This window comes from Oncorhynchus nerka, linkage group LG4 (genome assembly GCF_034236695.1).
Source record: "Oncorhynchus nerka isolate Pitt River linkage group LG4, Oner_Uvic_2.0, whole genome shotgun sequence".
Taxonomy (NCBI): domain Eukaryota; kingdom Metazoa; phylum Chordata; class Actinopteri; order Salmoniformes; family Salmonidae; genus Oncorhynchus; species Oncorhynchus nerka.
This window is the reverse complement of record NC_088399.1, coordinates 41,802,363-41,818,892: the sequence shown is the minus strand read 5'-3', so window position 1 is coordinate 41,818,892 and position 16,530 is coordinate 41,802,363. Positions and strand designations below refer to the sequence as shown.

Below are 16,530 nucleotides of genomic sequence, written 5' to 3'. Positions count from 1 at the left end.
TTTAGCCCAAACAACTACCCCATCCCCTACTGTTTTTATTTCTTTATTTCTTTATTTTGCTCCCCATTATTTCTATTTCTACCTTGCACATTCTTCCACTGAAAATCTATCATTCCAGTGTTGTACTTGCCATATTGTATTTACCACTCCACCATGGCCTTTTTTTGCCTGTACCTCCCTCATTTGCTCACATAGTATATAGACTTACTTTTCTACTGTATTATTGACTGTATGTTTGTTTTACTCCATGTGTAACTCTGTGTTGTATGTGTCGAACTGCTTTGTTTTATCTTGGCCAGGTCGCAATTGTAAATGAGAACTTGTTCTCAACTTGCCTACCTGGTTAAATAAAGGTGAAATAAATACATTTTTAAAATTCTCTCAACCAGGTTCATGAGGTAGTCACCTGGAATGCATTTAAATTAACAGGTGTGCCTTGTTAAAAGTTCATTTGTGGAATTGCTTTCCTTCTTAATGCATTTGAACCAGTCAGTTGTGTTGTGACAAGGTAGGGTTGGTTTACAGAAGATAGCCCTATTTGGTGAAAGACCAAGTCCATATTATGGCAAGAACAGCTCAAATAAGCAAAGTGAAACGACAGTCCATCATTATTTTAAGACATGGAGGTCAGTCAATGCGGAACATTTAAGCCTATTGTTAAGGTGTGCTAGTGTGTTTGCCTGGCGGCATCTTCTGTCTGGGAATACAGCAATCGATGAGCTTATCCTACACCTTAACACCTTAATACCGTCTGGGAGCCAGAATTTTACAACCATGCAGTCATAAAGGTTTTATATTCAGCTTCTGTTTGAAAAGATAACCCTTCACCCAAGTCAATACATATGCATACATGTCCTGAATAAATGTCAAACCAGTTGTCATACGTCAAACAAAATAAAATGTTATTGGTCACATACACATAGTTAGCAGATGTTAATGCAAGTGTAGCGAAATGCTTGTGAAATGCTTGTGCTTCTAGTTCCAACCATGCAGTAATATCTAACAAGTAATCAAACAATTTCACAACAACTACCTTAAACACACACAAGGGTAAAGGAATGAATAAGAATATGTACATATAAATATATGGTTGAGTGATGGCCGAACGGCATAGGCAGGATGCAGTAGATGGTATAGAGTACAGTATATACATATGAGATGAGTAATGTAGGGTATGTAAACATTATATAAAGTGGCATTGTTTAAAATGACTAGTGATACATTTCTTACATCCAATTGTGTATTATTAAAGTGGCTAGAGATTTGAGTCAGTATGTTGGCAGCAGCCACTCAATGTTAGTGATGGCTGTTTAACAGTCTGATGGCCTTGAGATAAAAGCTGTTTTTCAGTCTCTCGGTCCCAGATTTGATGCACCTGTACTGACTTCGCCTTCTGGATGATAGCGGGGTGAACAGGCAGTGGCTCGGGTGGTTGTTGTCCTTGATGATATTTTTGACGTTCCTGTGACGTTCGGGTGGTGTAGGTGTCTTGGAGGGCTGGTAGTTTGCCCCCTGTGATGCGTTGTGCAGACCTCACTACCCTCTGGAGAGCCTTGCGGTTGTGGGAGGAGCAGTTGCCGTACCAGGCGGTGATACAGCCCGACAGGATGCTCTCGATTGTGCATCTGTAAAAGTTTGTGAGTGTTTTTGGTGACAAGCCAAATTTCTCCAGCCTCCAGAGGTTGAAGAGGCGCTGTTGCGCCTTCTTCACCACGCTGTCTGTGTGGGTGGACCATTTCAGTTTGTCAATGATGTGTACGCCGAGGAACTTAAAACTTTCCACCTTCTCCACTACTGTCCCTTCGATATGGATAGGGGGGTGCTCCCTCTGCTGTTTCCTGAAGTTCACAATCATCTCCTTTATTTTGTTGACATTGAGTGTGAGGTTGTTTTACTGACACAACACTCTGAGGGCCCTCACCTCCTCCCTGTAGGCCGTCTCGTCATTGTTGGTAATCAAGCCTACCACTATAGTGTCGTCTGGAAACTTGATGATTGAGTTGGAGGCCTGCATGGCCACGCAGTCATGGGTGAACAGGGAGTACAGGAGAGGGCTGAGAACGCACCCTTGTGGGGCCCCAGTGTTGAGGATCAGCGGGGTGGAGATGTTGTTTCCTACCCTCACCACCAGGGGGCGGCCCGTCAGAACGTCCAGGACCGAGACCCAGGGTCTCGAGCTTAATGACGAGTTTGGAGGGCACTATGGTCTTAAATGCTGAGCTGTAGTCGATGAACAGAATTCTTACATACTGTAGGTATTCCTCTTGTCCAGATGGGTTAGGGCAGTGTGCAGTGAGATTGCGATTGCATTGTCTGTGGACCTATTGGGGCGGTAAGCAAATAGGAGTGAGTCTAGGGTGTCAGGTAGGGTGGAGATGATATGATCCTTGACTAGTCTCTCAAAGCACTTCATGATGACGGAAGTGAGTGCTATGGGGCGATAGTCATTTAGCTCAGTTACCTTAGCTGTCTTGGGAACAGGAACAATGGTGGCTCTCTTGAAGCATGTGGGAACAGCAGACTGGGATAGGGATTGATTGAATATGTCCGTAAACACACCAGCCAGCTGGTCTGCGCATGCTCTGAGGATGCTGCTAGACACAGAAAATACATAAAGCATATGCAACAGAACAGAAACATGTCCTTTGTGTCAAGTTCTCTCTCTCTCTCTCTCAAATTGTTCGGTAACCCTTCATTTGGATAGTCCATCTGTAAAGAGAGAGTGTGTGTGTGTACTGTGAGGATGTACAGCTTCCTATTGTCAACAACAGAGGGAGCCATTGGCTAAGTGCTAGGTCTACTCTGTAACTGGTAATGTTTTCTTAGGGTAGTCGGTTTTACTGGGGGTGGGGAGTTTTTTTTCAATCTGTGGTGAGGTTGGTTCTGTGGGGAGGTCCCAGGGAGAATTACAACCTCTTCATACCGAATTTGCAAATTGTCATTCAAGTACCGACTTTAGGGTAACAGCCTACCGGTAGGCTACTTCATTTACTACTGCATACCGCCACCCTCTGGATGGGTAACTTTTTGGACAACACAAGAAAAGAGTTGATTTCCTTTTTGGAAAAAAGACTGACATATTTCCACTGGAAAGCCCTTGGAGGGATGCTGTTCATAACAACATGGAAACAAGATATGTCTTAGTCATTGTGCTTCTAAGTGTCTTCTGTTGTTGGACTTACAGCCAAGAACTAAATCCCAGCGGCAGAAATGTATGCAAAACTGAGTAAGTCATTGTGTACCTGTTTTAAATAGGTTTTATGCTTGAAATTGATGGACAAAACTATTACAGTAGTTCAGATTCATGTCAGTGAAGGTAGATAAACATGCATTAAATTGTTTTAGATATGTTAAAGTTTGAGATTTTCTGAATACCCAAGCCCTTCTATTCACAGATAATCTTCCTCGGATCTCTGCTCATTTAGTCTACTGCTACATTGAGTCTTTGTGCCAGTAATTCCCTGCATTTTGAATGCTGTGACAGATTTGCATCTGAATGTGATTAGGATCATGTTCAGTATGTAAATGTCTTAGTCTATTTGTCATGACTGAAATGTGATCATAACAATAGTTTGGATGGAAGGAGTTCAATTACGTTAGTTTCTATAAATCAAATACAGATGATTTCCAGATGAACTAATGTTATTTTTCTCCCTCCCAGATCTGACAGGCTCCAATGTTGTAGTGGCTGGGCCCAGCAAGGAGATGAGTGCTTAATACGTGAGTACTCGAAAGCCTGTATTATCCCATTCAACAAACCTGAACCACATCATTGGGAGTAGACTCCCAAACCATTTTTCCTCTTCATTTCTAAAAGCATAATTATTTATTGTGAACTAACTTGCCCAATGGTTTTTCTTCAGCAATTTGTGAGGGTAACTTCACCTGCAAAGAAAATGAAGTTTGTGTGCGACCCCACGAATGCCGCTGTCGTCATGGTTATTTTGGAGCCACTTGTGATATGAGTAAGTTAGTTCCCTGTTCCTTCCTCACAGCAATCCTTAAAGCAGCAATCAGCAGTTGAAACAATAACAAAGTGTCCTCCCTGTCCCTGTTTCAATAAAAGCTCAAATGTATAGACAGAGCTATGGAAGCAAGTACTGACCATCCATGATATCAAAATGATAGTTTTAACCATGTTTTGAGGCTATACAATGTTTGTTAACATTTACTTTGTTTACAAACATTGGAGTAAAACAAGCGTATATTTGGGGTTCTGATGGGGTACGACAGTTAATAAACTAAGCTCATGAGGCCTTAGTAAGTTATATTCTTCAAGAATCAATGGGTACATATAATTAATTTATACATAAGGTAAAAATGGAAGTAACAATTGCAGATTGTAATTTTGCCATTTATTTCAAGCATAAATTCCTTTGAAATGTAGTGTAAGTCTGTTAACACTGCAGTCATTTTCACATACAGCCAGTCCAGGTAGCCTACTTCTCAGAACTAAGTAGTCTACGTCCAGAGAACTTAGTGTACAAATTATCTCTTTGTCTATACATATTTGCCTTACATCCGCTCTGTAGAATGTCCGTTTAAGTTCTGGGGGCCTGACTGCAAGGGTAAGTGTGATTGCCATCCCAACGGGAGGTGCGATGATGTCACTGGGGCCTGCACCTGTAACCCTAATCGCTGGGGGCCAAACTGTGAGCGAGCCTGCGACTGCCAGAAGGGCCGATGCAACCAGGAGACAGGCGCTTGTATGTGCTACACAGGCTATTGGGGCCCTCAGTGCTCTAACAACTGTTACTGCAGAGTCAACTCTATGTGTGATGTGGGAACTGGCCAGTGCCACTGTCATCCTGGCTGGTATGGGAGGTACTGCGGTGCCAAGTGTGCCTGCAATGCCTCTCCGTGTGACCAGCTCACCGGTCGCTGCAAGTGTCGAGAGCATCTGTGGGGTACTCACTGCGAGCACAAGTGCCAGTGTCTCCAAGGACGCTGTAACCCGGCGGATGGATCGTGCACCTGCAAGCCAGGATTCAGAGGGAAGTTCTGCAGGGAGACGTGTCCAGCTGGATTCTACGGACAAAATTGCAGAAACAGGTGTGTGACAGCTGTGTTAGACAAAGCTGACTTACTTGAAACCACTCTGGTAGCCAGAGGTTATTTAGCTGGATAAGACATGCATGTCTTTGCTCTTTGCTCGTTCAGTCTGCTGTACGGTGCCCATTGGGGTAACCATGTGGTGAAGCTGGCAAATCTAATGTGGTTTACAAACTGTTTTGAGCTGTGAAACACCTAAAGTGTTTGGCCACCTGAAGCTGTTGGCAATAAGACATCTAGTCACAAGCCAGTTTCTAACCACAAGGGAACTAGCCTTGGCTGAAAGGCTCTGGAAGAGGGAACCAACCATTTGGAAACCCTATTCCAGCATGAATATTACTGTAATGAATTTAGTTAGTCCATGCTATTCATCTTTTGTTACAATATTACTCAGGACTTGGTCTTACTGCTCTTCCAGGTGTGGTCACTGCAAAGGCCAGCAGCCCTGCAAGGTGGCAGAGGGACATTGCATCGCATGTGAAAGCGGTTGGAATGGCACCAGGTGTGACCAGATGTGTGCTCCTGGGTTCTTTGGTGAAAACTGCAAGGACGTTTGCTCATCCTGTAAAGACGGACACTTCTGCAACCGCATCGACGGAAAATGCCCCCACTGCAACCCTGGTTGGATGGGTGATCGGTAGGAATGCGATTATGAGCTTCCGATCACATTCGTCATCTCTAATCAAATGTAGATAAGAAAGGCAATTACATCCCGTCTGAGTTTGTGCGTGATTTTCAACCATTTGTCTTCACAGATGTGAGGTCAAGTGCCCAAATGGAACCTATGGAGAGAACTGTGTCAATGACTGCAACAGCTGCTTCAATGGGATGTGTCACTTCGCCACAGGAAATTGTCTCTGTAATCCTGGCTTCTCTGGTGCCTAGTGAGTGCAAAGCATTTTACATGCAAATATTTAAAAAGAAAACTAATTGAATGTAACAAATAGAGAAAGTAATATGGATGGTGTCAAGACCAATTTTGAAAATTTCATCAATGAAATTTCACACTCTTTCCTATGCAGCTGTAATGTGAGCTGTTCAGCAGGTCAGTATGGGCTTAACTGTACCCAGACCTGTTCCTGCCATGACAACAACTGCAACATAGTGACTGGAGCATGCAACCTACGTAAGAACCTTTCCTAAAACAGACTTGTCTAATGTGACGAGGGAAAAAAGTGTCATGTATTATTTTTCCAGAGAGCTTATTGGTAACATGTATCCGCCATAAAAACACACATGACAGATACATTGGGGCAAAAAAGTATTTAGTCAGCCACCAATTGTGCATGTTCTCCCACTTAAAAAGATGAGAGAGGCCTGTAATTTTCATCATAGGTACACTTCAACTATGACAGACAAAATGAGAAAAAAAAATCCAGAAAATCACATTGTAGGATTTTAATGAATTTATTTGCAAATTATGGTGGAAAATAAGTATTTGGTCACCTACAAACAAGCAAGATTTCTGGCTCTCACAGACCTGTAACTTCTTCTTTAAGAGGCTCCTCTGTCCTCCACTTGTTACCTGTATTAATGGCACCTGTTTGAACTTGTTATCAGTATAAAAGACACCTGTCCACAACCTCAAACAGTCACACTCCAAACTCCTCTATGGTCAAGACCAAAGAGCTGTCAAAGGACACCAGAAACAAAATTGTAGACCTGCACCAGGCTGGGAAGACTGAATCTGCAATAGGTAAGCAGCTTGGTTTGAAGAAATCAACTGTGGGAGCAATTATTAGGAAATGGAAGGCATACAAGACCACTGATAATCTCCCTCGATCTGGGGCTCCACGCAAGATCCCACCCCGTGGGGTCAAAATGATCACAAGAACGGTGAGCAAAAATCCCAGAACCACACAGGGGGACCGAGTGAATGACCTGCAGAGAGCTGGGACCAACGTAACAAAGCCTACCATCAGTAACACACTACGCCGCAAGGGACTCACATCCTGCAGTGCCAGATGTGTCCCCCTGCTTAAGCCAGTACATGTCCAGGCCCGTCTGAAGTTTGCTAGAGAGCATTTGGATGATCCAGAAGAAGATTGGGGGAATGTCATATGGTCAGATGAAACCAAAATATAACTTTTTGGTCAAAACTCAACTCGTCGTGTTTGGAGGACAAAGAATGCTGAGTTGCATCCAAAGAACACCATACCTACTGTGAAGCATGGGGGTGGAAACATCATGCTTTGGGGCTGTTTTTCTGCAAAGGGACCAGGACGACTGATCCGTGTAAAGGATAGAATGAATGGGGCCATGTATCGTGAGATTTTGAGTGAAAACCTCCTTCCATCAGCAAGGGCATTGAAGATGAAACGTGGCTGGGTCTTTCAGCATGACAATGATCCCAAACACACCGCCCGGGCAACGAAGGAGTGGCTTCGTAAGAAGCATTTCAAGGTCCTGGAGTGGCCTAGCCAGTCTCCAGATCTCAACCCCATAGAAAATCTTTGGAGGGAGTTGAAAGTCTGTGTTGCCCAGCAACAGCCTCAAAACATCACTGCTCTAGAGGAGATCTGCATGGAGGAATGGGCCAAAATACCAGCAACAGTGTGTGAAAACCTTGTGAAGACTTACAGAAAACGTTTGACCTTTGTCATTGCCAACAAAGGGTATATAACAAAGTATTGAGATAAACTTTTGTTATTGACCAAATACTTATTTTCCACCATAATTTGCAAATAAATTCATTAAAAATCCTACAATGTGATTTTCTGGATTTTTTTCTCTAATTTTGTCTGTCATAGTTGAAGTGTACCTATGATGAAAATTACAGGCCTCTCATCTTTTTAAGTGGGAGAACTTGCACAATTGTTGGCTGACTAAATACTTTTTTGCCCCACTGTATTTATTTTTAAAAGGAGTCTATTCTGTGGCAAGTGGGACAGATGTATGACCTCTGCTCTTTGAACAGAGCCTAACCAGAGGATGGGTGTGATGGCAGCAGGGGTGCTGGTCACCTGTCTCCTGCTCCTCTCCTTGCTGTGTTGCTGCTGCTTCTGCAGACAGAACGAGTAAGAATGATTGTTGTTTGTATTGGGGCACAATAAATATATTGTCACATTAGCTGAAGTTAAATTTATACTTCACATCTTCTTTGGTTTCTCTGTTGATTGCATTTAGCCCTGAGAAAAGGTCCAAAAGAAGACTATGTGGAGGGTTCACACGAATCAGCTCTAAACTTCCTCATATCCCACTGAGACGGCAGAAGCTACCCAACGTTGTTGGTAGGTCCTACCTGCACAAACTCAATGAATGTTAACGTACGTTTTCACTGGGTTCTCATGACTGACGATAAACCAGTCCAATACCCAAAGATAGTTCTCTCCTAAATCAAAGTAGCATCCCTTCTCCTTGTTTTTTTGCTTTGCCTGCTCTCTGAATGTCTGTGACAGTGAACTCAGCGTATATTTAAAACCATACTTAAACAGCGTCCTGCTTGCCCCCTCTTCACCCTCCCCATTTCTCTACATTCCATCGAGGGCCCCTCTAGACCACCGACAGGAAGTGTCAAAAAAGATCTTAACCTGCAATTTCTCTCTACTGGAACAGGGGCAGCGGGGCTAGAAGGGGGATGTTTGGGCTGAGTGGACTGATGTATGACACAGGAAGTCAGGGGGAAATATAAGGTCCCATGTGTAACACAATTTCTTTGAAGGGACAAAATGTAGTGAAGGATTATTGTTGTTAACAAATAAGTTCAAAGCTTTATCGAATGTAGGCCTAACTGTTAAGAGGCTAAGTGTTTGCTCGGTTTCTGTTCTCCACAGTGTCCCACCATGACCCTGAGAATACTTTCAACTGTAGTTTCATTGAGCCCCCCTCTGCAGTGGAGCAGCCCACCGCCTCCGGGTCATCCAGAGCGTCCTTCTCTTCCGTAGAGACCACAGAGGACGGACATGTCTATGCTGTGCCTGACGGTGGGTATCCCAGACTAAATCTTCCCTGTCACTCCTGCATGATAAGAGTGCTGCATTAAAAAACCCTCTGTCTGTTCTCTCTGTGACAGTGACACCTGTCTATCCTAGAACCTTCATTTCTGCAGGTGATGGGAATTCGTTAAGGCAAATTATTGTCCAAAATATGTGAAGGAAGGTTACATTTTTCACATTGAGCTCCGATAATGATGGGAATGTCATTCCAAAAACAAGAGATCATTTTGGAATGACAGAACATTATGAGGTGATGAGTCGTCGTTGGCTGCACACAACATTTTGTTTTTGTATGATTCACTGATTTTCTGCAATGGCTAGATTTTTGTCAAAACAACTGCTGCATAGTCATATCCGGTGTAAGATCCAGAGGGTGATGTGTAAACTACAGTTCTTGATAGATCATAATTTCACTGATCTGCCCTAAATACACTGCCTAATCTGCTGCAGTATCATCCAATTAAAGCCCTTTCTTCTAAAGTAAGCAAGAACAGGAAAATGTTAATAGTAGGTCACCCAGTACTTAAAACATTCCCAAAGCATTTGTGTTTGTTTCCTTAACATCTTTAGAGCTGAAGGGGAGTCGGATTCTGATGATCTTTTATTTCATTGAATAAAAATTGATGTTTGAACTTCTCTCGCCCTCTCTCTCGCCCTTTCTCTCGCCCTCTGAGAAGAGAAGAAAAAGAAAGGGGACAGAATCAACACAACAGAGACTACAGTCCTAGCTGATGATGATGTCTCTGAGGTAGACACATTGCCGGAGGACAGGGATATGACTGAGCAGGCTTCAGTTAACACCAGTGAGCTGCCACTACAGAAGTCATCAGAGAGTGAGGGCTCCTGCAGTGACACAGAGTCAGCCACCAGCACCCTCTGCCTCAGGGTCTCTGCCCCTCAGCCACCACAGCAGTCCAGCAAGGAGCCAGAGAACAATGGCGGGTCAAACAATGTCAAATATAATGGAAAGCCTATAGCTGCTGAGAGGATTAAACCACAGCCACCAGACCCCTCCACCAAGCCCAAGCTCTCATGGATCCATGCATCTCCTGGGTCAAATCAGAAAAGTCAGGAAGAGACTGTGGCTGAGGATAACATTTGTTCCAGAAAGAAAGCCAGCAAGCAGCGAGCTCCCAACGCCCCAGAGTCTGCAGGTACAGATGGGGCCAGCTCCCTAGGTGAGAAGAAGCCTAATAAAAGCAGACCAGGTCTGTTGCAGATAGAGCACATCAATGGGGCAATGCAGAGTGTCCTGAGGAAAATGGGAAATTTCCGTGTTGACCGGAAAGCTGCAATCCCCAAAGAGTCCCCAGAGAAGAGGCCCAGCTTATCCCTAAACAGGGAGGTTAACCAACCGAACATACACTCTGAGGTAGCCTCTCTCTTTACTGCTCAGCTGAAGGAGAAGACTCAGAGCCTGAACAGGAGTGAGGCCGGCAGCTGTGAAGAGAGCCTGTCCCACCTCCAGGCCCAGAGAAAGAAGCCCACCCCGCCCCAAAAGACCTCGGGCACCCAGCCTGGAGCTGGAAAGGATTTGCTTCCCACATCCGACAGCTCACAGAAGCCTCTGCCAGATAGTCCATCTAAAGAAGCCAAATACCAAGAGAAACAAGACTCTAGCAACTCTGAAAGCAGCTCAGATAAGGGAGAGCCCAAAAATAAGACCCCAATGAAAAAGCCTCCTCGGAAAAAGAGCAAGGAAGGTAATGTAGACTCAAAAATACAGACTACAGCTCCAAAGGTTGCAGTGATGCCACCAAAGGCTTCAAATTAGCACAGCCAGTCTGGATGTTTCTCAATTCTGGAAAAACAATGACGCACATGTTGTGATGCTTGAAATAATTGATTGGACACATGTTTCATTGTGTTTAGCACCAACTCAAATTAACGATGGAATCTTTTCCCTTGGGTGGATGTTTTTGATCTTGAGAAATGTTATTATACAATGCAGTATTCTTTATATTTGAACTTTTTATATTCCTTCACTTTAGTTATTATCAAATCAATATATTAGTAAAAGTGCTAAGACATCAGAATAATTATTTACCCTCGTTATTTTATTCATTTTCTAATTTGTTCATATCGAATAGACCAAACACCCCAAAATCTGGATTTTGCATCTCCCATATCTAATCAATATTTTAAATTGGAAAGTCGATCCCACTGCCCAGAACTTTGGAGCCACGACAGGGCCTCAGACAAACAAGAGGTGTGGTGTATTGATGGTGGAACAGTCTGGGGTCTGTGTAGAGGGCCCTGTGGCTGTCTGACACATGTGCTACAGTTGTGTGTGTGCAGTTTGTTGGGGGAGAATGATAGACTTTGAGGCAGCTGTAAAGACTACAGAAGATCAGATGGTGTTTAATTGAATCCAGACTGTTGGCACCGGTCGTCCTGAATCCATGATGTGACCTGCTTAGACAGGAACATCTCTCCCTTTGCTATCAGGAGTCACAGACAAAGCAAAGGCACGTTTAGGAGCAGCAAGGTCCTGCAAATAAGTTATTAAACGTAAATAAGTAACATTGCAAGTAAGTAACATAGTAAGATTTGCAGATCACTTGAAATAATACAGGAGCATGTCCTCACAGACCGACCAGCTGCCTTGTTGTGAACATTAGATCATAATGAACGCTTTATAGAGGCTCCAATGGTTGAGTGTACAAACATGCTTTCAAGGCATGACTGTGTGCATTGCTGCACGCATAGGCATCTATACATCATTATTTCATTCTAGAAGTTTTACTGTGGAAAAGGGATGGGGACTAGTGGTGGGAAGGGGACTAGAATTACGTTTTGACTCCCTGTTTAAACATCTCCGTGTAGCTTGGTCTGTAACTGAATGCCAAGCCTTGAGAAGCAACCGCCAACTCAATCCTGTCCCAGAATCCTCCTGGGAGACAGTGGTTAGCATAGAGACACCCTATGAAAGCATTAACATCTTGTAGCCATTACATCGATGGAAAAACATTTACGACTTGAGGGAAAAAAGCAAATATTTTGCGCTAAGCAAAGCAGAAAACCTAGAGTGATAACACCTAAACATCAGTATGACCTAATTGGAAACCTTGGTCTCAGAAAAACATATGTTGTTACCTAAATATGGTTTGAATTTGTTGTCTTATTACATTTTTGGAATGCCAAGATGGTACAGGATCATTCACTGAGAATTGTATTTTCTGAAATTTTGTATAAAAAAATGACTTTGGATATGGGCCATACACGTGTTAGATTCTAAGTTCTGGTACAAATCCAGTTGGACACCAAAGGAAGCTCAGACTAGATTTATTCCATCCAAACTGAATGCTGCAGCTGCATAGCACACAATTTACATAAGCATATATTTATGCCTTCCGATTAGGAGTCACCTCCTCGTCTATCGAGGATAAACAATCAGTGTTGCTGGGCAATAACTAAGTATGTTCCTCCTATTGGTGTTCCAGAACCTTCATGAGCAGGGATGTGTACATGTGTGTGCGATACGACTACAGTTGGAGTATTGTTGGGATGGGCCCCTCTAGCCCCCCTCCCAGAGGTTTCTTCTCTCCTCAAATTTCTCCTCACCTCAATGTTAAACTCCACGTCTCTCACTGCCCTAGTTCCACAGAATCTCGCCTGACCTTACCAGGAACTGAGAGTCAGCTGTGGCTCTTTACCTACTTTCTTAGAAATATGAATATACAACAATAACATATGTGGACATAGACACTTTCTGCACTTCCCTTTGTCCCAGCAATAACACTCTCCGGCTCCAACATCCTAACCAATAACAAATTATTACTACTAATAAGCAGATTCGGCAATTACTAACGGACTGATTATGCAACTAAAAACTGTCTCAAGTCAAATACATGGCTCCAAAAGTACTGTATATAACACCACAAGCAAATGGCAGGACTTTTCTATGGGAATGACTACATGATTGCGAGTGTCTAGTCACTGTGGTATGAACGGGATGGTGGGAACCTTCTGTGTAGGCAACGCTACACCATGATCTTTTCATTTTCTCTGTTCCCCCCGAAACAGGAATGGAAAGTACAGACATCATGAAATATCCTAATTGGAAACCAGCACAGGCGACCCAGAATGAACAGGCATGATCATAGCCAGGACAAGTGTTATGATGTGACTCATCAAAGAGGGAATTTCCTTTGTATATTGTGTAAGAACTTTCTATCAGTCACATGGTCATATTGGAGCCACTCAAATAAGGGTGTCAATCAATATGTGCCACAATAAACTGGAAAAAGCTGCTATCGTCGCCAACATGTAGGCCAAAGCACACGTTATCTCATCTCTGCAAGCAATACCAAAACTGGTTCCATCTTTCCATGCGAACATACTTGTTCTGCGAACAGTCAAGTTCATTGTCTGTCAGGACCACATTCTAGTCTTCTTAAACTCATCATTTATTCTCTGGACACAATCACAACATCCACAATAAAACTGCTCATGATCTCTCTCTACCCCCAGAGATTATACTTGACCAGAATCCGCAATCTGACTGTATAGCATTCATTTTAGTGTCCATGCAGGTGCTCCGACTACATGTTTATACTCTAGAATAATGGGTCAAAACATCTGGGTTGTACCAATGATTTATATAAACCATGAATTGCTGATGCTATGCATTGGCCATTGAGAGGCTTTGAAGCCACCTGTCGGCCATATTGGCACTCCCCAGTAGAAGCAGTCCTCCATAGGAATGAATGGAATTCTACAGTATTTCAATGCAATGTTTCAAGGACAAAATTACATGTACAAGTATTTCTTTATTGTAGTGGCGACATCAACATTAGTAATCTCAAGATAAATAATACTTTCATTTGTATGTTTAGCTGATTAAATATAATTTAAAAGTATGCATTAAGGTGTCTGTAACTGGGGCGGCAGGTAGCCTAGTGGTTATCACAGTGGGCCAGTAACCAAAATGTTTGCTGGATCAAATCCCTGAGCTGACAAGGTAAAAATATGTTGTTCTATCCCTGAACAAGGCAGTTAACCCACACTTCCCTGGTAAGGCCATCATTGTAAATACGAATTTGTTCTTAACTGACTTGCCTGGTTAAATATTTTTTTAAAATTAAATGTAGAAATTAATAAATATATTTCTATAGCTTCCAAAATATTTTTTACAATGGAGGGGGAGTGCCAAGATGGAGGCACTATTGCATATATAAATCATTGGGTTGTACCGACCTTAGATGTGGGATATAAAGCATTACATACATTTTATTTATTTACTTTTCTGCTCTTTTGCACAGCAATATCTCTACCTGTACATGAACATCTGATCATTTATCACTCCAGTGTTAATCTGCAAAATTGTAATTATTCGCCTACCTCCTCATGCCTTTTGCATACATTGTATATAGACTGCCCCTTTTTTTCTACTGTGTTATTGACTTGTTAATTGTTTACTCCATGTGTAACTCTGTGTTGTCTGTTCACACTGCTATGCTTTATCTTGGCCAGGTCGCAGTTGCAAATGAGAACTTGTTCTCAACTAGCCTACCTGGTTAAATAAAGGTGAAATAAATAAAAAATTCAGACTGCAGGCTGAGAGAACACATCTGTATGCTGGTTTGTCTGAGCTGAGGGGTTGGAGAGGATGGTAGGGCTTGGTTTTGTTTTTCTCCTATCTCGCTTTCTCTATCGCTTTATCTCCAGTGAGTTTGTGGGGGAAGGCTGGCAGCCGGTATTGTCTGCTGAGTGCCTGGCTGCCCGGGGCTTGGCAGTGCACATAGAGCTGCTCTGTGGCTCAGCTCTCTTTCTCTCTCTCTCTCTCTCTCTCTCTCTCTCTATGAGCGCCCTGTCTATCTGCTGTTCCTCTTTTCCTCATGCTAACACTTATCTTCAGCTCACCCATTATTACCCTTAAAGGAAAACGCCACCCAAAAACTATATTTTGGTATTTGTCCATTGTTGATATAGTCCCTAAATGTTTTGCATGTCAGTTTTCAAGATGTAATTTTCAAAATACAGAAATCTGGCCCGTATGAGGCAAGGCGAACTTCTCGCTTACTCTCTTAAAAGACCTTCAATTGAAAAATGTGATATTTGTTTTACTGTTTGTCCATCTTGAGACGCCGTAACAATTTGATTACTGCCCTGGTTTTTAATATCGCCAAGTGCCATGATCACTCTGTCTCATTTTAGTCTTGAGGCACTAAATCGGATAATACTGGCAAGCTTTCTGATTAGGTCATTGAAGGGTGTCCATTCTAGTGACTTTTCGAGTGAAACTGGACAACAGAGATGCCCCAGGACAAAGAGACAGCTGACCGCTGCACTGTTACCCCTGGGTCCACCGCAACACCCCCAGCCAATCACACAACTCCCACTGCCTTTCCCTAGTCTTCTGAAAAAGGTATTCTGACACTTTTTTTTTTTTTTTATTCGGTCTGCCTGTTTTTGTCACACACAAGTGGAGAGGGACTAGAGAATTCAGGTCTGAAAATTCTGATGTCCTGGTCATTTTGTTTGTTAAATGCTGACTCAGCTTTTTTTTTAAGCACAGAGTGACTGTATAAGGGAATGAGGGACTGTGACTGAAATCCCACAGGAACCTTAATCACTCATGTTTCACTTTTGCTTTACACTTCAGTGCCCAGTGCAAATAATGTAAGATATACATTTTTTTTGCTTTTTACATTTATTAAAACAAAGATTTGCATACTTGATATGTTTTTGACATTTAGTAAATGTGTGTACAAAGAAAAATCACTTATTTTACACCCAGAGACTCTTTCATTTTACTGACTGTGATCCAATTTGAGGTGAGCTCGGATGACTACTGTGAGGAAGGTATCCATGAGACGGCACTAGTCCCTGAAGCCCATTGGTCTGCTGTGATGTCATCTCGGTGTGACTGAGGCAGAGTGGAGATGGCAGGCGTGTTCTGACATGTATTTTCAGCGGGTCTCGGCACTGAGGCCACCTGATGAAAGGGCTTAAGCAGATTCCAAGAGGGTTGCATTCTGAGGGCTGAACCTGTTTTGTTGTTTTAAGTACAGCTTTCACCCTGCACTCATTTTTTTGCCAAAGAAAGGTGCTTATTTATTTTTGTCATCCAGGTTTTGCTATAAGCCCACAAAGAGTCGAGACTCCCTCCCATCTTTGGTTACATACAGTACTATGCATGTCCTCACTACCTCATTGCCTCACTTGTATTACTTGAGGCTCAGTGTTGGTTTTGAGTTAGTCTGTAACCTACTTGTAGCTTCCTGTAAATAGGTGTGGCAGGCAGTTGTGTGAGCAAAACATCTGACCTGACTGAGACCGTGAATTTGTAAGTCGCTCTGGATAAGAGTGTCTGCTAAATGACTTAAATGATAAACAGCACATGGATAAAAATAGATGGATGCTGAATGGACTCTACAAAAAGAGGGAATTGCTCCATCTGCTGGACACTGTCTTCCTCGAGTTACCTACTATAGCTGGGTAAAAGAAATGCCTGAAACTAACATAAAACGCAACAATGTAAAATGTTGGTCCCATGTTTCATGAGCTGAAATAAAATATACCAAAAAACTTGCATACA

The 16,530-nt window shown here is 42.8% G+C and overlaps 1 protein-coding gene across 1 annotated transcript; it reads left to right on the top strand.

The window, feature by feature from the left end:
* Positions 1-2,886: 2,886 nt before the first annotated feature.
* Positions 2,887-15,668, top strand: LOC115125143 (scavenger receptor class F member 2-like). Its single transcript, XM_029654643.2, has 11 exons — positions 2,887-3,226; positions 3,662-3,720; positions 3,864-3,965; positions 4,533-5,052; positions 5,471-5,689; positions 5,808-5,936; positions 6,075-6,178; positions 7,970-8,069; positions 8,179-8,282; positions 8,826-8,975; positions 9,665-15,668. Exons 1-11 carry the CDS (start codon positions 3,123-3,125, stop codon positions 10,759-10,761), a joined length of 2,688 nt encoding a protein of 895 aa, XP_029510503.1. The 5' UTR covers positions 2,887-3,122; the 3' UTR covers positions 10,762-15,668.
* The last annotated feature ends 862 nt before the right edge of the window (positions 15,669-16,530 follow it).